General features: G+C 40.1%; 1 protein-coding gene across 3 annotated transcripts in view; it reads left to right on the top strand.

Moving 5' to 3' along the window:
* The window catches only part of lyst (lysosomal trafficking regulator), a 338,776-nt gene that overhangs the window by 206,150 nt on the left and 104,626 nt on the right, over window positions 1-28,000 (top strand). For all 3 annotated transcript variants that reach the window (XM_060852679.1, XM_060852671.1, XM_060852686.1), the window contains 7 exons: window positions 200-390; window positions 11,765-12,010; window positions 14,149-14,322; window positions 20,161-20,313; window positions 21,204-21,341; window positions 24,292-24,490; window positions 26,068-26,193. In XM_060852679.1, coding sequence (XP_060708662.1) covers window positions 200-390; window positions 11,765-12,010; window positions 14,149-14,322; window positions 20,161-20,313; window positions 21,204-21,341; window positions 24,292-24,490; window positions 26,068-26,193 — 1,227 coding nt within the window. The remainder of the gene's footprint in view (window positions 1-199; window positions 391-11,764; window positions 12,011-14,148; window positions 14,323-20,160; window positions 20,314-21,203; window positions 21,342-24,291; window positions 24,491-26,067; window positions 26,194-28,000) is intronic.

The following is a 28,000-nucleotide window of genomic DNA, read 5'->3' as shown; positions in this document are numbered from 1 at the left end:
TTCATAATGAACCCAACATTGGAACAATAAACTATAAAGTTATATATTTTACTGCCTATACGCTGTTGTCTAATTATGCTAATTGATAAATCTCAATTACATTAAAGCTAGAGTACAGAGCATAATATTTATGTTTTGTGGATTTAAACTATTTCCTTTCTCTGCAAATATTGTTACTCAAATGTGCATTTTATAATAGGTGCCAAGATCGGGCCGGAAGAAGCCTATTATTTATATGTCTGTGGACCTGATGTCACCACCATCATGCCCTGTAAATATGGCAAATTGCAAGCGAATTACTCTAAGTATGTTACTCTGGAGATTCTACAATGTGATCAGATTAGTGATTTTTTCATGAAATATAAAGAAGTGGACACTAGCCCTCTGGTGGTGAGTAGAATAGTCCTAACTGATTTGCTTAAATCCAGTGCCCAGTGTTACGCTAAATGCACAATTATGGTTTGACTATTAGTTAAAATAAATGCCACCTTTCAAAATAATTTTTTCAATGCAATGAGTTATGATCTTTAATGCACTGCTTGAAAGGGTGATGGGAGGCAAATTCTAGGGAATTAAGTATGTACTTGAAAATGAAAATGTTGTAGGCTGATGGAGAAGGAGCAGTGAGGTTGAATTAACAGGACAGTTTTGTTTCCAGCAAAGGGTTTGCACAAGAAAAATATGCCAAATAGCCATCGCCTATTCTAAAGGTCTCTAAATTCTTGGAAGAGCAGAGTCGGATTAGAACAAGTCAATATGGATTTAGTAAAGGGAGGTCGTGCCTGACAAACCTGTTGGAATTATTTGAAGAGGTGACAAGTAGGTTAGACCAGAGAAACCCAGTGGATGTGGGCTATCTAGACTTCCAACAGGCCTTTGATAAGGTGCCACACGGGAGGCTGCTGAGCAAGGTGAGGGCCCATGGTGTTCGAGGTGAGCTACTGGTATGGATTGAGGATTGGCTGTCTGACAGAAGCAGAGAGTTGGGATAAAAGGTTCTTTTTCGGAATGGCAGCCGGTGACAAGCGGTGTCCTGCAGGGTTCAGTGTTGGGGCCGCAGCTATTCACATTATATATTAATGATGTGGATGAAGGGACTGGGGGCATTCTAGCGAAGTTTGCCGATAATGTCCAAAGATGTGCGGGTCAGGTGAATTGGCCATGCTAAATTGCCCGTAGTGTTAGATAAAAGGGGTAAATGTAGGGGAATGGGTGGGTTTCGCTTCGGTGGGTCGGTGTGGACTTGTTGGGCCGAAGGACCTGTTTCCACGCTGTAAGTAATCTAATCTAATCTAATACAAAGTTAGTGGACAGGCAGGTAGTGCTAAGGATCTAGACAGTTTGGGAGAGTGGTCCAGGAAATGACTGATTGAAATCAATGTGAGCAAATGCGAGGTCTTGCACTTTGGAAAAAAGAATACAAGCAAGGACTACTTTCTAAACGGTGAGAAAATTCGTAAAGCCAAAGTACAAAGGGATCTGGGAGTGCTAGTTGAGGATTCTCTAAAGGTAAACATGCAGGTAGAGTCCGTGATTAAGAAAGCGAATGCAATGTTGTCATTTATCTCAAGAGGGTTGGAATATAAAAGCACCGTTGTGCTACTGAGACTTTATAAAGCTCTGGTTAGGCCTCATTTGGAGTACTGTGTCCAGTTTTGGTCCCCACACCTCAGGAAGGACATAGTGACACTGGAGCGTGTCCAGTGGAGATTCACACGGATGATCCCTGGACTGGTAGGTCTAATATACAAGGAACGGCTGAGGATCCTGGGATTGTATTCATTGGAGGTTAGAAGATTAAGGGGAGATCTAATAGAAACTTACAAGATAATACATGGCTTGGAAAGGGTGGACACTAGGAAATTGTTTCCTTTAGGCGAGGAGACTAGAACCTGTGGACACAGCCTTAGAATTAGATGGGGTAAATACAGAACAGAAATGCGATGACATCAGCCAGAGCGTGGTGGGCCTGTGGAATTCATTGCCGCAGAGTGCAGTGGAGGCCGGGACGCTAAATATCTTCAAGGCAGAGATTGATAAATTCTTGATGTCACAAGGAATTAAGGGCTACAGGGAGAATGTAGGTAAGTGGAGTTGAAATGCCCATCGGCCATGATTGAATGGACTCGATGGGCTGAATGGCCTTACTTCCATTCCTATGTCTTATGGCCTTATGGGCTCTGCTCCAATTCAGAGGTTACTTTACTTAACTAGGTAAGGAGGTTTAGCTAGACAGTGCTAATAATTCAGTTAGTTGAACTGGTTACCTCTGCAGACCCAGTATGTCCCAGGTTCTAACCATATTGTATGCTAGGTTAGGTGTTCTCCTTTGTGATGTCCAAATTGACACAGTCTTCGAGGCATGGAGGGAGAAACTAACCAAGATAACTGCTGATTGCACCTTACAACTTCCTTTGGAAATAAATAAATGTACAAATAGGCCATTCAAATCTATAAATCTATGCTAGTGTTTATGTTGCACGTGAGCGCCTTTCACCTTGCAACATATTATTATTCTCCTTTCTTCCTCGTGTATTAATTTAACTTCCCCTTCAATTAATTTGTTGTTTTCCTCAACAATCTTGTGGTAACACATTTTCTAATTCACATTTAGTTGTGATTTTCTTTTCCCCTACTCTTCTTAACTTTTGAGCAGCTGCTCCAGAGTTATCTAGCTATACTCAGAACTTCTGTTGGAGCCACAAATTTGATTAAGGCTGCAGACTGGTATCCCAGCAGTAGACTTGATTTTCTATGAGTAGTTCAAGTTTTGATCGTGGCCTTTATGTAAATGGGTTATGGTTGAGTTTCAAATAACATACCTTAGAAAACCCCTTAGTATGTTACTTAAAGAGAAAAGAGAATTGGTGATGGAAGGTAAAGTTCATAATCTTGTCACATTGTAATCTGAGTTTGATTTCTCCACTAGAGGGTGCACTAAAATGACTACAAAGTCTCTCAATCCAGTAAATATTGATCTTTTGGTACCTGCTTATATGTGTGTCATTTGACATACCATCTTCGAGTACAATATGCTTGAGAGTAACAAATTACTTTGAAACTATTGTTCTCAAAATTTCCTAGCACTGGAATACCTCGCAACCCAGCCAGAGTTTTTGGTAGACTAATTGATCGAGCTTGATTTTGTGGTTACTTAATAACTTTATTATTATTATTGTGCTAATTAACTACCAAGATGTTAGAAACCAAACTAGTCAGACCTTGGAACTTGGCCATTAAATGGCTTGCTCAACCTCCCTCCCAAACACAATGCTGTCTCTGCATATGCATTAATGAAACTAGTAAACAATTTCTGCTTCCTCCTGAGGATTTTGATGTTACAGGTGGCACAGTGGTTAGCACTACTGCCTCAAAGCGCCTGAGACCCGGGTTCAATTCCCGACTAAGGCGACTGACTGTGTGGAGTTTGCACGTTCTCCCCGTGTCTGTGTGGGTTTCCTCCGGGTGCTCCGGTTTCCTCCCACAGTCCAAAGATATGCAGGTTAGGTGAATTGGCCATGCTAAATTGCCCGTAGTGTTAGGTAAAGGGGTAAATGTAGGGGAATGGGTGGGTTGCGCTTCGGGGGGTCGGTGTGGACTTGTTGGGCCGAAGGGCCTGTTTCCACACTGTGTAAGTAATCTAATCTAAAAAAAAAGGTGCCAGTTTTTAGTCAATGCAATTAATTTGATATCGGATATTACTGAAAGCGTTCGATACTGAAAAAGATATTCAACCTGATAACATTCTGCCAATAATACTGAAGACCTATGCTCCAGAATTGATGTATCTGTAGCCAAGCTGATCCGATTCAGCTACAATACTGCTTTGTCCCTGACAATGTGGAAAATTTCCCAGGTGTAGATATTTTAATCTGTTCTGACATTTTATGAGCCAGCGCTGTAAGAGGTGGAACTCTAACTCAGGCCCTTTGGTAGGGGTTTTGCCAGTGAACCACAAAAGCCTGAATTGCATGGGTATATCCTGTCTGCAAAGTTTAGGACAAATCCAATCAGGCCAATAACCATCCCATCAGTCTGCTTTTGACCGTCAGTGCAATCACGTGAAACCATTTTTGACTGCAGTAGGAAGTCATTTGGTTCACTCATGTTCTTTTGGGAAGGAAATCTGCTATCCTCAGTTGGTCGAGTCTATATGTGAATCCGCACAGCAATATGATTGGCTCTGGAATTGCCTAGCAAGCGATTCGGTGATATCAAACTGCTTTAGAAAAGTTTTGAAATTGTGCAGACAACCAGGCATTGACCTAGGACTTGGAAATGACAACAGCAAATCCCTCGATCCACAAAGCCTGCCATATTAACATCTTGGGCTTATGCCAAATTTGGAGGAATTATCAGAAAAGTAATAGACAGTTATAGTTGTCCTCTCAGAACCATACTTCATAGGCAATGGCTCAGAAATCAGCAAAGCCATCCTCAACGTTGATTCCAGGTGCATGATGTTTCAAGGTATCAGAACATGTGCTAGGAAGCCTTCAGATTATCACATACCTCCATCTTATCTTCTCTCCTTTAGTATCCCTCACCAAAAGTAGCTTAGTAGCTAAAGAAGCTTGTAATAATCAGTAACATATCCTTTTGACTGTTCGCAAAAAGCAAAATATGAATTGTACTTAACCAATTGCATTGAGAAGCTCACAACACATTGTCCGATGCTAGTTGTGACTTGGCAAGTGGATATCATTTGGATAATCCAGTGTGCACAAAGAATTACACTTGCGACCATTTTAGAATGGTCAGTCAGGCTCACATTGTAGTGCACTTGCATGGATTGGAAGTTACATTTATTAATACATAGTGCTGTTCTTTGGAGACAAAGAACATGTACGTGCATTAAGCCTGTTTCAACTTAAAAAAAACAGGTGACGTCTGTTCAGTTCTCTGTACTCTGACTGATCAGAATTAATCTGACTTCTTTCAAATTTAAACAAGTGCTAAGATATTGTGATACTGTTTCTTTAACAAGGTTATGTTGTCCTTGTTTTTGTTTGAGAGGTCATAAAAGATACAGACTCCAAAAAGTCTCAGGCGACTGTGTGGAGTTGCATATTCTCCCGTGTCTGAGTGGGTTTCTTTCGGGTGCTCCAGTTTCCTCCCACAATCCAAAGATGTGCAGGTTAGGTAAACTGACCATGCTAAATTGCCCTTAGTGTCTAGGGATGGGTGAGTTAGGTGCATTAGTCAGGGGTAAATATAAGGTTTGGGTGGGAGACTCTTTGGAGAGTCATTGTGGGCTTATTGGGCTGAAGGGCCTGTTTCCACATTGTAGGGATTCTAAGATTCAAACAAGTCTAAGTTGAAGGGTTTTAGGGCCAATTTAATGACAGGCTAACAGATACTGCCTCAGGAAAAAGGCTTTCAAGTGTTTTTAAAAACCTGGATAATGAAAGGGGAGTGGCCAGTTCTCCCAGCTCAGCTTTACTCTGGTTTACTTTGGTATAGTTTTTTTTTTCTGAAAGCAGTCAGGCTGGTTTGGAAGCTTTGGGACCCAAAGAAGCAGGTCCATGCTGATACACTCTCTCTGACATTTCTCCTGAAAAACTCTGTGTGGTTTGACCAACTGCATCTCTCCTCGAATATCTGTGTTACACCCACTTAATATAGCGAGCAAAGTTAGAGTCCGGGCTACTTTCTTGAAATGTTTTGAGGAGGTCTGGCCTGGTCCATAATAGGTTGGAGGCTCGTCTGGGATTTGATCTGTAGTTCCAGTTTGGGATTAGGGTTGTTGGAATTGAAAGCAGCGAGTGGTAGGTGTTAGTGTCTTTTGTTCTAGGTGTTGAATTCAGTTGGCTTAAACAGAACTTAAGGTTTTTGCAGTTACCAAGAGTTTTCTAGGTGTGGAAGAAGTGACTTTGGAGATTTTGCAAAAGGCAATTAAGGCCAAGCTGCTGGAGTTAGCAGATAAGCTGAAGCTGGAGCAGTCTCCTTCTGTGAGGAAAGGAGAGATAATTATAGCAATAGCTCATAATTTAAATTGCTGGAAACACCATCAGAATCTTTAGAGATGGCAAAAATTCAATTGAAAATTAAGTGACTTGAGTTAGAGGCGAAAGGGCAACAGAAATGAAACAGTTTGAATTGCAATTAAAAGCAGAGGAAACAGAAAAAGAACGAATTCTTTTATCAGAACAAAGAGACAGAGAGAAGAAAGGATGAAAGGGGGAGTTTGAACTTCAGGCATTAGCACTTAGACAGGAAAGTCAGCTTAAAAGGATGGAGATGAAGGCAGAAGATAAGCACAGTGGAGAAGAGAGTAAGGATGAGCAACCTGTGGTAGCCAAAGGCCTGGTGAGAATCCGTTTAAATATATTCAAGCATTGCCTAAATTTGATGAGAAGGATGTGGAAGCCCTTTTCATCTCATTTGAAAAGATGGCTAAACAAATGCAGTGGCCATGTGGGTTTTGTTGATCCAAACAAAATTTATAGGTAGAGCTAGTGAGGTACTTGCATCACTATCAGAGGAGGTATCTTGAACATATGAGGAGGTGAAGAAAGACATTTTAAATGCATATGAACTTGTGCCAGAAGCCTATAATGTTTCAGGAATTTATGGAAGGACACTGGTCAAACATACATTGACTTTACAAGGATCAAACAAAGTAATTTCAATAGGTGGATAAGGACATTAAAAACAGAGCAAACCTATGATGCTCTTACAATTATTTTGGAAGTATTCAAAAATCCACTTCCTGTAGCAGTGAGAACTCATGTGGAATCCAGAGAGTTAAAACAGCAAGATTGGCAGTTAAAATGGCTAACGATTAAGAGTTGGTCCATAAATCAAAGTTTGTTTTCCAAAATCAATCTCAATCCGTGAGGAATGGAAATTGGGGAAAAGAGAAATCCTCACATGGAAAGGGAAACGTAGATCTCTGTGAAGTTCATAAGGATAATTTACCACAGGATAAAAGGGAAATCCTTGAAGGGGACAATCAGATCAACGGTCAAACTTCAAGTCAAAATTATTCAAGGAAGTTATGGATAGCTTAGGAATAAAACAATTCAAATCTACTGCATACCACACAGAGTCACGGAGTGCTAGAAAGGCGGCATCAGACATTAAAGACCATGTTGTGGGTATAGTCAAGACTATCCAGATGATTGGGATAAGGGAATTCCGTTTGCATTTTTTGCAATCAGAGATGCACCAAATGAATCAACCAAATTCAGCCCATTTGAATTAGTTTTTGGGCATGAAGTGAGAAGACCGCTAAAATTGATTAAGGAGAAATTGGTAAATCAGAATTCAGATATCACATATTTGGACTGTGTGTCAAATCTTTGGGGAACAATTAAATAGAGCGGGGGATTGGCTAGACAGCATTTAAAAGTATCACCGCATACAATGAAACAGGAAGCAGACAAGAAATCAAAAATCTGCAATTTTGCTATCAGGGATAAGGTTAGTTGTACTTCCAGTGAGAGGTGAACCTATAAAAATCGAAAGGAAATTGAGTGAGGTGAACTATTTAATAAGGACTGCAGGCAGAAATAAATCTGAGTGTGTCATGTATTTTGACAGGGAAGGAAAGCAAGAAGAGAATGTGTTATTGGTTACAACACAGTGAAGAACCAAGTTCAGATGATTCTGAATTGGACATTCCTCAAACTAAATTGGGTAATGAGGAAGTTGTCAAAAATTGGGTTAAATTCATTGAGTTACCTTACAGAGGAAAATTGAAATGACCTGAAACAATTATTGCTATCACATGGGGCGATGTGTAGAAATAAGCTGGGAGGCATGAACCTAATTATGCATGGCGTAGAGAGAAGGGAAGCTGTTCCGATTAAGCAACATCCTACTAAGCATAATTCTCTAAAGTTGGCACAGTTTCAAAAGGCGATTGATTGCATGCTCCAAGATGACGTAATCAAGGTGAGTTTGTGACTAGAGCTCACCCACAGTAAGGTGCCAAAACCAGATGGTACCCAACAGTTAAGTATGGAATTTCACAAAGTCAGTGCAGTTACAAAGACTATCCGATTCCATGTTTGGAAGACTGTGTTGAGAAGGTGGGACAGGCAACTTACATTTCTAAGTTGGACTTGCTCAGAGGATACTGGCATTCACCTTTGTCAGAAAGAGTAAAGGCAATTTTGGCTTTTGTAATGGACTATATCAGTTTGAAGTCATGCCATTTGGTATGAAAATTGTGCCAGCCACATTTCAGAGACTAACTAATAAGGACATTGCTGGATTACATAACATATATTTAAATGACCTAGTGATCTTTAATCTCCAGTAGAAGGAACATTTGCAACATTTATCAGAGTTGTTTGATTGACTTTAGAAGCAGGCTTAGTGATAATCCTGGCTAAAAATGAATTTGCCAAAGCCCAAGTCACCTTCCTGGGCCATGTTATTGGACTTGGACAAATGACCCCACAGGATGTAAAATCAAAGGTAATTTTGGAGTTTCCCATACCATCAACAAAAAGAGCAGTATTACGATTTCTGGGATTGAGTGGATTTTATCAAACATTTGTCGCAAATTTTAGCAGTGTGGCTGCTCCATTCATTGAATTGCTAAATAAAGGCAAGAAGTTTCAGGAGAAAGCAGATTGTCAGAAGGCATTTGACGGCCCGAAAGCTGTGTTAACCACTGTCCCAGTATTAGCCACATCTAATAGCCATTCAAGGTGGCTATCAATGCAAGATTTGTGGGTATTGGTTCTATGCGCTTGGAAGATGACAGTGAGAAGGCAAAAAGACCTAATGGGTATTTCTCCAGGAAACTGTATATTCATCAGCAGAAATATTCAACAGTTGAGAAGTAGACTTTGAACTTGCTGGTGGTGTTACAACATTTCAGTGTTTATGTTACCAGTAAAGTATCTGAGACAATCATATACACTGACCATAACCCATTGAAGTTTGTGGAGAAATCTAAGGACAAAAATGCCATATTGTTTAGATGGAGCTTGTTACAGTCATTCAATTTGAAAATTGTGCATGTGGCATGACAAGAAAATGTGATTGCCAATGCATTGTCAAGACTTCATTGAGAAACAGAGGCGTTCGGTGGCAGGAGTGAAACAGAATATAGTAATGCACGTTTGTATGTTTATTGTCAATGTATTGTATGTGTGTGGTGTAGAGTACCCAACAATTTAAGATTAAGGAATTTTAAAATGAAGCCATCTTTGAATATTGATGTGTTTTTTTAAGTGGGGTGATGTGACAATGTTCTTCCTTTCAAACGGTTATGTTGTCCTTTGGTTCTTTTTCTCAGAGAGGTCGTAAAAAACAGACTCCAAAAAGTCTAAGTCGAAGGGTTTTAGGGCCAATTTGATTATAACTAACAGACACTGCCTCAGGAAAAAAGCTTCCAAGTTTAAAAAAAAACTTGTACAACGAAGGGGGAGTGGCCAGTTTTCTCAGCTCAGCTTTTCTCTGGTTTGGTTTGTTCTAGTTTTTCTCTGAAAGCAGTCTGGCTGCTTGGAAAGCTGCTGAACCCAAAGAAGCAGGTCCATGCTGGTATTCTCTCTCTGATATCTCTCCTGAAAGACCCTGTGATTGATTTTATCTTTTGTGCCAAGGGGTGTTTATGGGCATTGCTGCAAATATTGGACCAGTATCATTAAGTTGAGACGATCTGTTGGCTTATCCGATAGGCTAAGTTATTCAGTATTCTGTTCTCTTTTTGTTTGTGTTTCATTCCATAATCTTGTAATAAATTCACGTTTTTAAAACTGTGGTTTGACCAGCTGCATCCCTCCGGGAATATCTGCGTTACAGCTGCTTAAAATGTTGAGCAAAGTTAGAGTCTGGGTTATTTTCTAGAAATGTTTTGAGGAGGTCTGGCTTGGTCCATGACAAGGAGAAAGTGCAGACTGCAGATGCTGGAGATCAGAGTCTAGAGTGTGCTGTTGGAAAAGCACAGCAGGTCAGGCAGCATCTGAGAAGCAGGAAAATTGACATTTTGGGATTTCTGATGAAGGGCATATGCCCGAAATATTGATTCTCCTGCTCCTCTGATGCTGCACGACCTGCTGTGCTGGTCCATAACAACAGAAAGACAGAAGGCCTCCTCCTCCCCCTGTATTTACAATACAATAAAATTAAACCATCCGGTGACCTTCAAATTGATCCCAATGGTTCCTAACTAGACTTTGTGAATAACTGATACTAGACACCATGTATATAACTTAAACAAAATGATTAGTAATTTATTATTAATATTGTAACTTCTACAGAGCAAAGTTAACAACTAGGCAATCTCATTATCTCTGTGATCTAAACCCAATCTTCATTGATTCTAACCCCTTCATTGTTTTTCAGTTACGGGATAGATTGAAGGGAATGTAGTTGGCTAGTTCATTTAAGCAGTGGTCACAATCCATAATATTGCAAGCAAATGGAATTCTATCTTGCTTGGTTTCTGAAGACATTGGTCAATGCAAATAGCTTTGAGTAGGCACCAAGGAATATTAACTTAGTACTTATATCTGCGATTCTATTCTCCAAACTTTCAATAAGTTGATAATGGGAGGATAATTGTATATAAAAACTAAAGAGCAATCAGATCTCCTTCCCACCTTTTGGTAGCTACAATCCTTCTTCCACAGTTCAATAAGAATTCAACTGTTGGCTTCTTTTTGCTCAACTAGTGGACACCTGTTTCCCTGTGAGTATCCAATTAATATCCAAACTGTGTCATCTGTTTGAGCACAGTGTATCTCAGGGACTGAACTATTCAGAGCATTCTTTGAACATGAATCAACGTGCAATTAACTTCCACGCCTGACCTCATAGATATCAGTTTGTTTGTTCTGTTCTTTGTTTTAAATCAAGTTCCTACTTTGAAAACACTCTGTTCACAGCTCCAAATCAAAAATAATAGATAAAAATTGCATATCCATATTGGTACTGCCCCTTTTATTCTGTGAACAGAAGTTTGCTCAAATACCTGTTGTGGTACTATATCAAATGCCTTTTGGAGTTAACCCTCATTGGCTTTCTCTATCATTTGTTCAAAAGATTCTGATTAGATTAGATTCCCTACAATGCAGAAACAGGCCCTTCGGCCCAACTAGTCCACACCAACCCTCTGAAGAGCAACCCACCCAGACCCATTTCCCTCTTACTAATGCACCTAGCACTCTGGACAATTTATCACGGCCAATTAACCTAACCTGCACATCTTTGGACTATGGGAGGAAACCAGAAGACCCAGACACTGGGAGAATGTGCAAACTCCACACAGACAGTCGCCTGAGGCTGGAATCAAACGTGGGACCCTGGTGCTGTGAGGCAGCAGTGCTAACCACTGAGCCACCGTGTCGCGGTTAAACATTAATGTCACTTAACACCTGTTTCTGTCCATGTGGTTTTTAGTTTTGACCCAAATTATTGTATCTTGGATTCCCCATCACTGAGGTTAAAGGATTTATAAGTGTAGGATTTATCTCTAAACCGTTTTTTCTCAAATAATGTGCTAGTGTTCTCCAGTCCTTTTTCTCTTCCATGCGATCAAGTTATGGTCTGTGACTCTGGAATTCCCACACTCATTTCCTTTACCATCCTTGGATGCAACTCATCCGGTCCTGGTGTCTTATGAATTGTAACTACAAACAGTTTATCCTGCATCATTATCTTTTCAATTTTAACCCCTTCCAATGTCAGAATTGGTTGATACATGTAAATCAATGTACAATGTATGAACTATCATTGATTTTATGAGTGGCAGTAACAATGTTAATGGGTTTTAAACAAGAGTTTGTTTCCTTTTGTTTTGTAGGATAGTCTTTCTGTTGTTTACAATCCAAGATGTCCTGCTCAATATACAATCTACGAGCCAGTTATTCGACTCAAGGGCCAAACACGAACTGTCTCATCACAAAGGCCATTTAGCTTGAAGAATATCCAAAGCAATGTAGCGAAACCTCAGCAGCTAAAGAACTTGCAGCCTTTGGAGCATCAAGACCTTCAGCGTATCCTGCATAAAATTGGAGGAATTGGTGTGTTCATCTTTCTCTTTGCCAGGGTAAGAGATGGTCATTTTTGAGTTACTTAGCAATAGACGCTTCTCATGAACACCTTAGCAGTGCAATGATCCAAACATTACCCATTTTTGAAATGAGCCAGCTCCTGATTAGTAGACAGTTAATTGGTTTCAGATGAAATCACTGCAGAAATTAGAGCTACATTTGGCTCAGGTGAAGGCCTTTTTGGGGAGTCGTGGTAATGTCCGTACCTTGGACCAATAGACCTGTGTTCATGTCCCACCCGCACCAAAGGTGTGTAATAACATTGTTATAAAGGCTGATTAGAAAAGTAGGGTAGCCCTTTTGGGTGCAATGGTAATGTCCCTAACCTTGGACTGGGACGCAACTTCAAGTTCCACCTGCTCTAGAGGTATGCAATAACATCTCTGTACAGTTAGATTAGAAAAATATATTCAAAAAAGCAGAAATACATTTTGGTTCTTCATGGGCCTTCTTGTGGCACAATGGTAGCATCCCTACATGTGGACTGGGAGGCCCGGGTTGTAGTCTCGCCTGATACAAAGTTGTGTAATAACATCTCTGAAAAGGTTTGAGAAAAATAGTTTGCAATTTGGTTCAGCATTAAAAAGGAATAAAACAAACAATGTGGCTCAGGGGCTATTGTGATGTAGTGATAGTGTTCTACCTTGAGGTCTGAAGGTCCAGGTTCAAGTCCTCTTCAGCAGGTTTATTAAAAGTATCTACAAAGTAGAATACTGATGCTCTGCATGTAAATTGAACAGTGGGAAACAAGGATAATTCAGTGGTGGTAGTTAATAGGCGAAAATTGCCACGGGTGATTTGATGGTGGAAAAAGCCATCCAGTTTTGTGTGATAGCACTTCTGGATATAAAAAAAAACTTTGGTTCATAGGGCTCTTCTGATGCAATGGTTGTGTCCTTACCTCTGAGCTACGGCACTCAGGTACAAGTTCAAGTTCCACCTGCTCCAGAGATGTTTGATTGAGCACCTTGACGCTCACAAGGGAAAACCCAGGGTTTCAACTTTGGAATGCTGTCCTCTCTACCAGTGGTCAAAACAGAGTTTGGTTCAGTTGGACAAGTGTAACATTTTGCAGCAGACAGAGACGATTTTGTCTATTGAGCCTGTGACAGTCCATCCCATTCTCCGATGTTTTGATCTGAGGATGGAAAATTGGAAGCTTGCAATGTTCAGGTTTGTTCTGTGCACAAGCAAGACGTGTTAAGCTGTTATAAGGTGTCAGTGAAAAATGTGGGCAGGTGTTGCATGAGCAATGATGAAACTGGCTATCAGATGGCTAGTGATCTCTCTTTTTTTGACACTTAATGTGCATATTTATTAAGTATTTGATTGGAAAGACCCATATATATTTGCTTTCTTGCAGATTAATTTGGTAGCTATAAATTTGTGGCATGCTTACGTATGAACAAGCTGTCTGCATCTGTTCAAGTTTCATGTGATATTTGGGTTAAAGGAAACAATGCAAAAGGTGCAGCATAGAAATTTCATTCCACTTTTATGTGCTTTGATTTTCAGTTATACCACACCAAGTACCACATTAAGCTGACTTTTTGCCATTTGGGGTGTAAATGATTCTAGATTGGATTCAGGTTATGGATCTGGCAGGGTTAGATATAATTCTTGGTCATAAAGGGATCAAAGGATATGGGGAGAAAATGGGAACAGAGTGCTGAGTTGGATGATCAGCCATGTCCATATTGAATGGCAGAGCAAGCTTGAAGGATGAAATGGCCTAGCCCTGTTACTTTCCATGTTTCTGTGTCATACACTAATTTTACCCACTGGGAGCTGGGTCTAATTCTTGCCCAGACACAGGGGACCTTTGGGATGAGGCACTGACCAAACTTTGACAATTCTCAGAAGGCTATTTGAGCCATACTTGTCATTGCAAGCAAGCTTGTTGTATGATGTTACTCTACACATGCATCCACTTTGCATGACACTTTGATACCAGAATTCAGCACAACTAGTGTCTCAAAAACTAAATATTGAGCCCATCTGACTGATTAATATTTTGTTATTTGAGAAAAGAAAAGTATTGACTTTTACTTTTGCCAATTAAAAATTATATGCATACAGATCAATAATTGTCTTTTTTTCTATTTGGAAGATTGATTATTTTCTTCTTCTCCAGTCTGTAGAGATTAGTAACTGTGAAAGGACCCAAGCTCTAGCATTGAAAATTGTACTTACTTTGACCAAGTATAACCAGCAAAGAGTCCAAGAAATGGAGAGCTGTCATGGCTATGCTATGATTCACCAAGTGCTCATAAAAATGAAATGTGTTGTAGGTTTCCATATCTTAAAGGTAAGAAATATTTTCTATATCTAGTCTCTTCCCTGTGATTAGTTAATCATTTGTTGCATTAAAATGTTGCTGAATTTCATTCAAAGTCTGGTAATGATGCACATTTTGCCTATGTTATTATGAAGGCTCAGTCCATTAACTTGCATGTGTTCTCTTGAAGGATTTTGCAGTTCATTTTACCTTTAAGATCTAAGTCAGTTGCAATTATAGGCTGCGTTGAGAGAGCAAATCTAAAGTTAAACCTGATTAGTTTCAAGACCCATTCCAAATACAAACATGTTTTCACAATGTGTAGAGATTTTAAGTTTGTTGTGTGGAGTAGAAATATGAAGTGATTTCTGGTTGATTTACTGGGTTTCTGATTGACTTTGCACGCCTCTTTTGCTCTTCCTTTACCAAAGTTATCTTTGTTTTTGGTCTTCATGTGCTGAATCACTAAGAATCGTTGCTTATTAACTCTCGCAAGTCACTGCCTCCTGTGTGTCATCAGAGATGTCCTGAACTTGAATTGGCTTGCTAAACACAATCAATCTTATATTGACTATACTGTATATACCCAATCCTAACTGATGTATTTAAAAATGGTTGTCATGTTACTGATTTTATTCCTACTATCTCATGATTTCTTCCTTTAAAATTTCAGTCACTTCCCATGAATGACAGCTTGTCTCTTCAGCTTACTAACTTTGTAAATTTCTACCAAGATAACATGAGTACAGGAATTTATGCATCTGCTTGAAGTATGTAATGTCTCTCCTCATCATTGTGTATCATGCCAAATGTCCCAACTGATGCATCAAATTAATCTCCAAAACCTAGTAATATCCTCTTAGCTATAAGAGCAATGTTTGATGCCACAAAAAGCTGCTGTGTTAAAACTGCGGCTTCTAAGTAAAGCAAAGAGAAGCAACATAAACCTTGAAACAGCTATTCAAAATTAATAGTTAGAAAACTAAATTATTTTAAAACACGCTGTGTCTTTGAAAAGAGGGCATTTTATCTGAAAGCCTTTTCACATTTTGTTAGCTTAAATTTACATTGGCTTGAGCCCAGAAAACAACCATATAACCATAAATCCATGGCCTCTTAATGTGGACCATTTGGCTATTCTTCCTTCTAGAAATTGTTTACAACTAATCACAATTGAACGGAACATAACTCAACTTTTCAATCAAGTCAAAATTATTGATAATTAAATCAACATTCTGTACTACTTGTGAGAAGTGAAAGGTACTCCTGTGTGTAATATGACTGAGTACACTACTTATCGTGTGTTGATCAGTCAGTCTCTCTGCTTTATCTCTCTTGTCTGCCTATTCTTTCCAGCCTTCAATGTCATCATGTCTTTCTTTAGATAAGATGGCCAAAATTGTTTGCAGTATTCCAGGTGTGCTTTGTATAGTTTTACAAAGAACTCGTCTTCCTACCTCTCCCCAACCCTCCTTATTTTTAAACTCCACACCCTGTGAAATACAAGCAAACAGCCTATTTATCTTCCCTGATACCTGTTTAAATACTAGGTTGTTGAGATTCATGCACAAAGACCTCCAAATCACTGTGTTGCAGGGTTCTGCAGTCTTTCATTATTTAATGTTATTCTGCAGTCTTCTATTCTGCCTGTCAAAGTGCACAACTTCTCATTTTCACACATTTATATTCCATCTGTGAAATTGTCACCCACCAACCTGTGTATATCCCTTTATAGATTCTTTGTGTCATCCGTATTACTTGACTTCCCACCTATTTTTACAACATTCACAAATTTGACGATATAGGTCAGAACTCCATTATACATACATCTAAAAACCAAAGATCCAAAATTCTAAGATCTTTTCAGAATTTTGCCCAGACAGACCTGTCAACATGGCAAGAGTGGGTACTGCAGATGCTGGAGATTGGAGTCAAGATTAAAGTGGTGCTGGAAAGCACAACAGGTCAGGCAGCATCTGAGGAGCAGGAAAATTGACGTTTCGGGCAAAAGCCCTTCAGGAATGTCAATATGCTGTTTTCTGGGAGGAAAATATTGCTTGGTCCAAAATGGTCTCAAAATGAAGGGTTTTTTTCCCCAAAGGACCTTGACCCGATTATTATGAATCCAAAATATCCTTTGTCCAAACCAGTTGGTCCTAAAGTTTTCAGATAAAGAATTCCTTACCTGTAATACCTTCAGTTCTGACACCTAGGTCGTGTTGCTTTCCTGACAACCTTTCCAACTCTCTCTACTGGTTAGCTAATCCTGTATCTCTACTAATATACTAGCCACAACTAGTATCCGCTCTTAATCAGCCTCATGTGTGATACCTTATTAAATGCCTTTTGAAAATACAAATCTATTACATCATTACTACCCCTTTTATCTAACATGCTTCTTACCTCAGTAACCAGCTGTGATTACCAGTGATAGATGTTAAGCCAATTGGCCTATTATTACTGGTTTTATGTTTCCTTTCCTTTTAGATTAAAAATGTTACATTGACAGTTTTCCAATCCTCAAGGATGTTTCCAAAATCTAAATGTTGTTGAAAGTTTACTACCAGTCCAATCACTATCTCTATAACTACTTCCTTTAATTATCCTAGGATTCAATCCCTCATGCCCAGAGAGTTTATCAGCCTTTAGGCCCATTAATTTCCGTACTTTTTTTTACTCTAATGATAGTTATTGTTTACTTCCTCCCCACTTTTTTGTTCCTTGATTATTTCGTTATTTTTGGAGTGCTATCAGAGCCATCTCCCCTGAAGGCTGATGCAAAGTAGTTATTCAACTCTCTGCCCTTACCTGGTTCCCCATTAATTATTTCTCAATCTCATTTTCTGAGGGCCCTTTGTTCACTTTGACCTCTCATTTCCTTTCTTTATGTATTTAGTAAAGTTGATACTTTTTTTAAACACTGAATTAATTTTAACCTTTTTTTTATTGGTAATCTTCTGGTCAATTTTAATACTACACTAATGCTCTTCCGCTAATCTTTTCCATATTGCATGTTTTTTTTAGTATTATTTTATCCTTAACTTTCTTAGTTAATCTGCTTGGTTGATCTCCTTCAGAGACTCCTTCTTCAGTTGGCTACATTTTTTATTGAAAATCATGGACTTTTTTAAATGTTTGCCATTGTTCTTTATTTTTGCTAACCTCTTTTTTTTTCCATCCATTCCTGCCAACTGTCTTCATCCCTTATTTACATTTCTGACACTCAAACTGAATGTGTGGTCTCTGTTTCCTTGGGTAATCTTTTAGTCTGATGTTATGTATTAAACCTGCATCGTTGCATATTACCAAATCAAAAATTGGGTCCACAACATTTTCCAGGAAACTGTCCCGAACAGACTGTATGAATTCTTTCTCTATCTGGCTGCCTTTGCCAATTTGATTTTCCCAATCTATATGAAAGTTAAGGTCACCCACAACTAATAGTCTCCGGTTTGTACATGCCTTGATTCTCTCTCTCTCTCCCTCTCTCTCTCTCTCTCTCTCTCTCTCTCTCTCTCTGTCCCTCCCTCTAGCCCCTGATGTATCACCCCCCCTTGTGCTCTCCTCCCATCTTGCTGGTGCTCCCCAACTTCATTTGCTGTCATTCTCTCTGTCTGTTTGTGTTTCTCTCTCTGTCTCAAACTTCCAACCCCCCCCCCCCCCCACTTCCCGTATTTGCTCGCTCTTCTCCCCAACCCTCCCCATAGAACAGTACAGTGCAGAAATTGGCCCTCTAGTCCACCATGTCTGCCAACCATAATGCCTTTTCGACTAATACCGCCATAAATAAAGGAGCAGAAGTGGTGGCCATTTGGTCCTTCGAGTCCGCTCCACTATGCAGTTGCAGCTGATATGTTCCTCAGCCCTGTCATCCTGCTTTACCTTCTGCTATACCCCTTGATATCCTTAACTAATCAAGAATCTCTTTATCTCTGTCTTAAATATACAATGACTTGAAATCTGATTGAAGATTTGTAGCTCGGGTATCCGTTGTTGTGGTTCTGTTCGCCGAGCTGGAAGTTTTTGCTGCAAACGTTTCGTTCCCTGGCTAGGGAACATCATCAGTGCTGTTGGAGCCTCGTGTGAAGCGCTGCTTTGATGTTTCTTCCGGTATTTATATTGGTTTGTTCTTGCCGCTTCCGGGTGTCAGTTTCAGCTGCAGTGATTTGTATGTGGGGTCCAGGTCGATGTGTCTGTTGATGGACGTTCTTGCCGTTTCCGGGTGTCATCAACAGACACATCGACCTGGACCCCACATACAAATCACTGCAGCTGAAACTGACACCCGGAAGCGGCAAGAACAAACCAATATAAATACCGGAAGAAACATCAAAGCAGCGCTTCACACGAGGCTCCAACAGCACTGATGATGTTCCCTAGCCAGGGAACGAAACGTTTGCAGCAAAAACTTCCAGCTCGGCGAACAGAACCACAACATACAATGACTTGGCCTCCATGACCCGCTGTGGCAATGAGTTCCACAGATTATCACCCTCTGTCTACAGACATTCCTCTTTATCTCAGTTCTAATGGGTCATCCCTTCACTCTAAGGCTGTGCCTTTTTGCTCCTGGTCTGTCCTCCGAGTGGAAACATAATTTCCACAACCACCTCTATTCAGGCCTTTCGTAATGTGTAAGTTTCAATTAGGACCCCCATGCACCCCAAACTTCTGAATTCCATTGAGTACAGTCCAAAGTCCTCAACCACTCCTTCATCCTTGGGATCATTCTTGTAAACCTCCTCTGGATCCCCTATAAGGCCAGCACACCCTTCCTTAAATGCAGGGCTCAAACTGCTCGCAGTATTCTAAATGTGGTCTGACTGGAGCTTTTACAGCCTCAGCAATACATCTGCGCTCTTGCATTCTACCCTCCTGAAATGAATGCTAACATTTCTGTTTCTAATTGTCAACTGAACCTGCATATTAACCTTAAGAAAGTCCTAAACAAAGACACTCAAGTCACTTTGTGCTTCAGATTTCCAAAGCCTTTTCCTCATGTAGAAAGTTATCTGTTCTTTCTACCAAGGTGCATCACCTCACACTTTCCCACATTGTCTTCTATCTACCACTTCTTTGTTGATTCTCCTAGCCTATTGAAGTTCTTTGGCAGCCTCCTTGCCTTCTCCCTACCCTGCCCCTTTGCTTTCCCCCTGCCCCTTTGCTTTCCCCTTGCACCTTCGCTTTCTCCCCTCTTTCCCTCCCTTGCCCTAAGGATTCATTTTTGAGCCAAGATATACTGATTGATTGCCATTTCAATACTACTTTTATAAGACATGGGTCATAATAGAAACAAATTAAGTTATGTGTTATTTAATTGAAATACGGAAAGGTAGAACAAAGGGAAGAGTGAGAATAACTAAGTTGACAAGGCATGCTTGATGCACAGAGGGAGGGAGATGTGAAATGTAAATTTTAAACACAGCAATCAAGAGGCAATTGAAAAACATGACAAATTCATTGCGAAGCAAGGCAATTTGCCTTCCCAAAGCTTTGTACAGGCAGCAACCAGCATCTGCAAGGCTCACACTATGGAGACAGGACTCTCCTGGAGTCAAGTATGTTCTGAAATTACTTTAACCACTAAAAAAATGCCTAGGTGATTTTAATGTATTACTAATCCCATGATGCCATTCCTTTCTCCTGTAAGTGCTAGGTGGAAGCTTTATATGTGGATTTTGAGAATAAAGGAAACTGGTCATCTGTTTTAGCATATGGCCCTTAAAACGTTTTATAGCATCTATATTTTTAAACTTGCTCTGCTGTCTTATGTAGGGAATGTTTAATTTTATATGCTGCTAGTTGTGGTCATATACAGACAGATGTATATCGAATTGCTAACTTTATGCTTTTAAAACTGTATTTCAGGCTTTACTTGATGGATGCTGCAGTGCTCCAATTCTTAAATTTAACGAGTCCACAGGGCAATTCGAAATTGATACAGAATCGATTGCTGTGATCCAGGATGTGAAACTGCTGTCTGAATTGTTATTGGATTGGAAGATCTGGTCTAAAGCGCAGGTTTTTACCCCTCCTGCTGTTCAGATTTTTATTTGTTTCTATCACTATTAAGTACTGAATTGGAAAGAGGACTTCCTAATTTGAAAGAACAACAATTGTGAAATGATACTGTCAACAAGAGGAAGAAAGTCCACTTAAGAACTTAAGTGGACAAAATTGAGATTGGTTGCTCATTCTGTATAACATGCGGTTATCCAGTTCCTGATGCAGTATTTTTAAGAAAAATTCTCACAACACACCTTTATTGATTTGCTCTCATTTAAACAAAAGTTTTTTGTTTTGAATGCTTTGGTTGGGTTGTTGTGTACATTAGGTGTCACTTGGTTCCATAGATCAGTGATCCTGAGGAAGGGTAAAATCTTTCAATTTGGTGAGTAGTCAGGTTGTGACCGTAAGTGAGGCAGATAACTGGGGCTGTCCTGCTGTCCCTCACCATCGCTTCATTCAGGTTCAAAGCATGTAGCAGCATTTAGGTGGGGCCTCTCGGGTTCTTGAAAGGTTCCTGCCTCAGGCAGTGCAGCAGCTGGGGAAAGCTGGGTGAGTGCGACAATGGTGTGTCACTGATGAGAGACAACCAGGGAGGAAATTTCCTCTTTGTCAGCCTCAGCCTCCTTAACCACCTCAACTGCCGGCTCTCTCTCGTTCTCATTCTCGTCCTTGTCCTCCGCTGCCTTCCTAGCAACCTCCTTGTCACCTTCCCCAACTCCACCTCCATCCCTATCCTCAGCCAGTGCAAAGGAACGCAACCTCAGGCCTGCTTAACGGCTGCGATGGATGTCATGGGGGCTATCTGTGCATACACGGTCATTGATGTCACTGAGCCTGGAATGCAAGTTTTCTTATTGCACCAGGGTAGCTGCCAATATTATGTATTTTTGTTTTGTAAATAGAATGGTGTCTGGGAAATGCTTATGGCAGCTCTTGAAGTGCTCATTAGAGTCCATCATCCAAAGCAGATGTTCAATGTCAAGCAGCTTCTCAAGGCACAAGTGGTGTATCGCTTCCTTTTGACATGTCAAGTTCTTCAGGTATGAACTGTATTTATCTAAATTTCCACTTCTCTACCCTCCCAATGTCGTGCTACTCTCGATGCAGGACTCTGCTAGGGTACATTTATAAAGTGGTGGTATCTTTTGGTGCTTTATCCAAGTGAGCATTTTCCAAGTGAACAATAAGGGTTAACAGGTCTTTAATTATGGAAAGCATAATATCTTCTCCTGATATTCACCAAGTTGATCAATTAACATGGGTCACTAGATAGTAATTATGAATGGGAGCCTGGCATATTTAGCTTTTGTAATCCAGGATTAGAATTCCTTACCTAGCTGAAGTCAGTAAACTGGGAGAAAGTGAAGCAAAAAGCAGCATGGGATATCCTTTGTATGACAGAGTGCAAGAACCACGGTGGCACAGTGGTTAGCACTGCTGCCTCACAGCGCCTGTAGACCCGGGTTCAATTCCCGACTCAGGCGACTGACTGTGTGGAGTTTGCACGTTCTCCCCGTGTCTGCGTGGGTTTCCTCCGGGTGCTCCGGTTTCCTCCCACAGTCACAAAGATGTGCGGGTCAGGTGAATTGGCCAAGCTAAATTGCCCGTAGTGTTAGGTAAGGGGTAAATGTAGGGGTATGGGTGGGTTGCGCTTCGGCGGGTCGGTGTGGACTTGTTGGGCCGAAGGGCCTGTTTCCACACTGTAAGTCTAATCTAAAACCTCTTGTTAAATAATTAATAGGATCTCCCGGTTCATTTGTCACAAGGTTCAAGTATAATTAACTTAAACTGAAGAGAGATAATAAAACTGCATTTTTATTATAATAAGTATGCTACGATACTGAGGGTTTAATGGTAATTAAGTCTTCCAACTTGGCTGCAGCTGATGTAGCATTCTATCCTTTCCCTCTTTCACCTGGAAGTTCAGTATTTCCAAGTGAAGTAGCAGAACTGAACTTGAAAACTTGTGGAACTTTAACATTTTTATTCCCACGTTCAAGAAATTCTCGACTACAGAAGTTTGCTAAAAGTCGGAACATAGTAATTTTATTGTAAATATGCAGTTTCTAAGATGCCTTAAAAATGCTGATGTTGAAGCAGTTACCAGTTTGATCATCTGGCCTTAAGACAAAGGATAGCTATTAGTTTGACTTAATACAGTACATGCTTTATCTACAGGCAATTACCAAAGCACAAGTTTCTCTTCAGAAACTAGACAATCCAAACTCTGTCACATAAAGTTTATACCTTACAATGGTGCTGACGCATCTTCAGAAATATAAACTTGGATTTTCACTGAATTAAGGAGCCTTTAAAAATGATGGGCAGGTCCCAATTCCAGAATTCCTGACTGCATTCCCAGGATTTCCCATTTTCAGGAGTACCTTTTAATGTCCAGGCTAATTTGGGTTACATGCCCACAGCTAGCACTCGTGACATGATGTACTCTTTCTCAATTTTTATCGAGTTGAACTAGCTTTTTAAAGAGTCTTAGTTCATGACTTGTCATTGTTTGTTCCACCTCAACAGAATCATGAGCCATCGTTTATATGGGAAACTTTTTGAAAGGTGAGTTTAACTGTCCTTCTCATGCAATCCCACGCCTCCCCTAAGGACCCTCTTGGTCCTCCATTCCGAGGTAACCCCCATTCCTCAAACAACTCGTAATCGCCCAATTTTCACCCCTGCCACCAACATACATTCATCCACTATATACACCATATAGAAACAATGAAGCCCAATGATGGGGTTGGATGTGGGGGGGTGAAAAGCTTTAAAAAGATTCTTGCCTGAAAGACCAGAAATCAATATTCTTTTGAGACACCTGAGCTCGCTTTTGATAGACAGCATTGCAAAAATGAAGTACAGTAGAGATCAGATAGCCAATGTTTATTTACTTATGGTTAAGGTTTCAAGTGCAGCTATTGAGATGTTAAGTCTAAATAATATTTTCTTAACTTGTAGTAGAAATGAAGTTTTTTTCAGTATCATGGAAAGATATTGGTGATCTTACTGCCACTATAATGACCATCGTTCCTATACATTTTATAGTGGATAAATGGGAATGCTGTGGCCTGGCATGAGCCTGTAGGTTGTTAATTATATATATCTTGACATGGAGAAACATAAGGGGCTGTGAGCACTGTTTGGGAGGCATAAATGGCATATGGGCAGTAAAGGAATGTGAGGGGTAAGGAGGGCTTTTCTGTTGTTATCATAACTGAGATAAAGTTCCGTAGCACCAAACAGCCACCGTTTGTACCTAACAGCCATAGCTCCCTCTGAATATTTTACAAAATTGGTGGTCCAACTGCAGCCCAGCCCAGCTTTGATGTCATCAATTTCCTAAAAACTATCATGATCTATCTTGAATTTACTCATTGACTAATCTTCCAAAGTCCATGCATGGTAAAGAATTCCAAAGATCTTCTACACTTGGTATGAAAAAAAATCAGCCATTCCTGATGAAGGGCTTATGCCCGAAACGTCGAATTTCCTATTCCTTGGATGCTGCCTGACCTGCTGCACTTTAACCAGCAACACATTTTCAACAAATGAAAAAAAATTATCTCCCCTCAGTATTAAATAGCTTGCCTCTTATTCTGAGATGATGTCTCCTGACTCTGGAACACTCCCTCCCATCAACACCATTTGCCTTCCAGGTTGATTGCTGCATCCATATGTTAGCTTTCAGTGACTTATAAACAAGGATACCCGGATCTTTACTCCGTTGTCAATACGTCCTACAATAATAAACACTTTACCCCTAATGAAACATATTAAGATTTTAAAACCAGCTGAAATTTATGTAGGATGTCAGTACTGAGGTCTTGGATGGAAAAGAAGACACAAATGTCACTATCCACATTAGGTACAGGAAAGATTCTATTTCAGATAAATATCATTTTTCTTTGGACCACACAAAAGGTTTTATTTTGCATAATGTTATGCAACTTACCTATGTTTTGTTTCCTCGATTTGCTTTCTCAGGAACACCGAGATGAACATTTGACATCTATCCCTCGGGAAGTCTGTAGATCGTTTGTGAAGATCATTGAGGAAGTACTTGGTTCACCACCAGATCTGGAATTGTTGAAGCTGGTTTACAATTTTCTGTTGGCAGTACACCCTCCCACTAACACCTATGTTTGCCACACCCCACCAGGCTTTTACTTTTCCCTCCATATAGGTGAATGGAACACTTACTGCTTTTAATCAGTTTAACATGCGCATCCAAGCATAAAGAGCTTTGGTGTGGAAAGTCAATTCTTTGATTCGCATTCCCACACACAGCATCCACATAGATTGCTTCATAACAGTCACTTTACTGACAAATCACTCACATGGAACATGTTAAAATATTTCACTGTGAGACATACTATGCAAATGAAAATAGTTGATTCTTTTTTAGTAATATGTACCAAAAATGAGTTAGAGATTGTTAAAACCTTTTCTATATGGAAATTTCTTTAATGATATTTAAATTTGCTATTAATCTAACACTTTGAAATGAGGGGCCATATCATTTCTTCATGAGATTTCACTACCAGCATATCTATACTTAAATAATTTATCTGAAATTCTTCCTTTTATTATTTTTAGCAGGGCTCTTAAACCATGAAAACTAAATGGATTAACTCCTTTCCTAAGAAAATATCAGGGAAGCATTTTAAGTGCTTCAGTTAGCACTGCTGCTCAAATATCAGTGCATAATTTCAAGGCAAAAGGGTTAATTGAGTTTGAATACTTTAAATTCAATTCATTCATATTTTTGATCAATTTGTAATCCAATGATTGTTATTAGCGCAATTGATATGTGTAAAATGGCACCTCAGTTCAAAACATTCTATTGTTACGCTATAAGCTAATATCAAAAGAAGAGTATTAAGCACCTTGAGTTTTTGAGCTCTAAAAGTGCTGTACAAATGTCATAGGAAAATCAATTTATTTTTAAAGCACTTCACTTCTTTTAAGTATCTCATGGAATTAATGTGAATATAAGTGACATACTTCTAGATGGCCAAAAAACTATCTTCTCAACAGTTATTTTCTTAATATTGAGTTGAAGATGGTCTGCTTTATGTTAGGGGAATTCTTGTATGTGTAATCAGAACCTTTGTTTTATCACTAGTCACAGACAAGTTCCTCTGTTTCTTGAGAATATTAATTGCCTTCTCCTTAACCATTTTATTTTTGTCTCTAACGCAAATTAATTCTACATCTCAAAGTCCAGGTCCATGTTGCAAAGTTATAATGGAATAATTCTGATGCCCGTAGAAACAAATCCCTCCTTAACAATATTTAGTTTTTTTGGACTTAGAGTCTTTTCCTTGTAGTTTTCTAGCTCAGTGTTGCCAAGTTAAAAGTTTTCACAAAGCAACTTGCAGAATAGGAACTGCCATAATGGAGGTCATGTAGTACACCAAGACACATTCAGGCAAACCACTAAAATAAGCATCAGAGATAGTATATTTTTGTTGGAGACAGATTTTACCTGCTCTAACCAGTCGTGAAACTCATTCTTTGGTTGTGCTTGGAGTAGATATTTATTCAAAATTGTGAATGATTTCACATATTGTTTCATATTGAACACTGGTCGAAAATGATGTTTTTTTTACTGTATATGTATGTAAATAATATGTGGAGGAGTTTTAATAGATACTTTATATGGAAGATTGTTATAACTGTGAATAACGTAGAATTTGGTCTGTTGTAGAATGCACTACTATCATTAAAACAATAAATGAAATTTATTTTGACTTTCAGATGGTAAGATCTTTGAAGAAAAGGTCAAATCAATCTGGTATATGCGGCATTCTAACAGTAGTGGGAAGCCTAAGGAAAGTCCTGGCTTTCTTTCTCCATCTGCTTTCATCGCTATCCCAGAAAATGGTAGGCAATTGTTCAAAATGACTTATGAGTTAGTTTACTTAGTTATCTGCTATTGTAATTACGTTACTATACACCTCTTCTGCATCATGGTTGTAGCCAAGGAAATTAGGTCCAGAGCAGGTGTTAATGACAGAGCATATATGGTGGGAAGGCAGTGGTATTATGATAATGTCACTAGACTAGTAAGCCAGAGTTTAAGGGGCATAGGTTCAAATTTTATTTCAATAAAAATCTGGAAAGAACTAACCTAATGGTGACAGTGGATCACTGTCAGTTATAATAAAAGCTCATCTGGTTCACTAATGTCCTTTAGGGAAGAAAATCTGCTATCTTCACCTGCATGTGACTCCAGACCCACAGCAAAGAAGTTGACTCTTAACTGCCCTTCAGGCAATTAGGTCAATAAGTGCCGGGCTATCTAGTGATGGCCACATCCTGAGAACAAATAATAAAAAAGTTTGCTCGCTAAAAACACAATCAAAAGCACCAGGCACTTGGGCCTGTGTGATGAACAGTCAGAAACCAAAAGGAAGACTGAATTTATGGTTTCAAATTGTTGAATTCAGTGTGGATTGCAGAAAGCTCGAAAGTGCTTAATTGGAAAATAAGGTTTCTCCAGCTTGTGTTGGGCTTCACTGGAACACTACAGCAGACCTATAGAATCATAGAAATGTTCAGCAGGGAAACCGATCCTTCGGTCCAACTCGTCCATGCCAACCAGATATCCCAGCCCAATTTAGTCCCACCTGGCCCATATCCCTCCAAACCCTTCCTATTCATATACCCATTCAGATGCCTTCTAAATGTTGCAATTGTACCAGCCTCTGCCACTTCTTCTGGCAGCCCATTTCACACACGCCATGAAAAAGTTGCCCCTTTTATATCTTTTATATCTTACCCCTCTCCCCCAAAACCTATGCCCTCTAGTTCTGGTCTCCCCCACCCCAGGGAAAAGGCCTTGTCTATTTACCCTATCCATGCCCCTCATCATTTTATAAACCTCTATAAGGTCACCTCTCAGCCTCTGTTGCTCCTGGGGAAAACAGCCCCAGCCTATTCAACCTCTCCCTATAGCTGAAATCCTCCAACCCTGGCAACATCCTTGTAAATCTTTTCTGAACCCTTTCAAGTTTCACATCCTCCCAATAGGAAGGAGACCAGAATTGCATGCAGAAGAGTGAGCATGAGAGCAAGATGTTATGTTAAAACGATAAAAAATGAGGTCTGCAGATGCTGGAGATCACAGCTGCAAATGTGTTGCTGGTCAAAGCACAGCAGGTTAGGCAGCATCTCAGGAATAGAGAATTCGACGTTTCGAGCATAAGCCCTTCATCAGGAATATTGAACAATTCTTCCGCCGCCTTCGCCTCCGTGCCTACTTTCACAACCAAGACTCCCGCCCACCCTCTGACGACCCCTTCTCCCGCCTCCAACACACCCCATCCACCTGGACACCCCGTGCAGGCCTCCTACCCGCCCTCGACCTCTTTATAGCCAACTGCCGCCGTGACATCAACCGACTCAACCTGTCCACCCCTCTCACCCACTCCAACCTCTCACCCTCAGAACGTGCAGCCCTCCACTCCCTCCGCTCCAATCCCAACCTCACCATCAAACCCGCAGACAAGGGAGGCGCGGTGGTAGTTTGGCGCACTGACCTGTACACCGCTGAAGCCAAACGCCAGCTCGCGGACACCTCCTCTTATCGCCCTCTTGACCACGACCCCACCTCCCACCACCAAACCATCATCTCCCAGACCATCCAGGACCTCATCACCTCAGGGGATCTCCCATCCACCGCCTCCAA

This window comes from Hemiscyllium ocellatum, chromosome 3, assembly GCF_020745735.1.
Source record: "Hemiscyllium ocellatum isolate sHemOce1 chromosome 3, sHemOce1.pat.X.cur, whole genome shotgun sequence".
Lineage (NCBI taxonomy): Eukaryota > Metazoa > Chordata > Chondrichthyes > Orectolobiformes > Hemiscylliidae > Hemiscyllium > Hemiscyllium ocellatum.
Note: the sequence above shows the minus strand (reverse complement) of the source record. Positions and strands in the feature narration are given on the sequence as shown.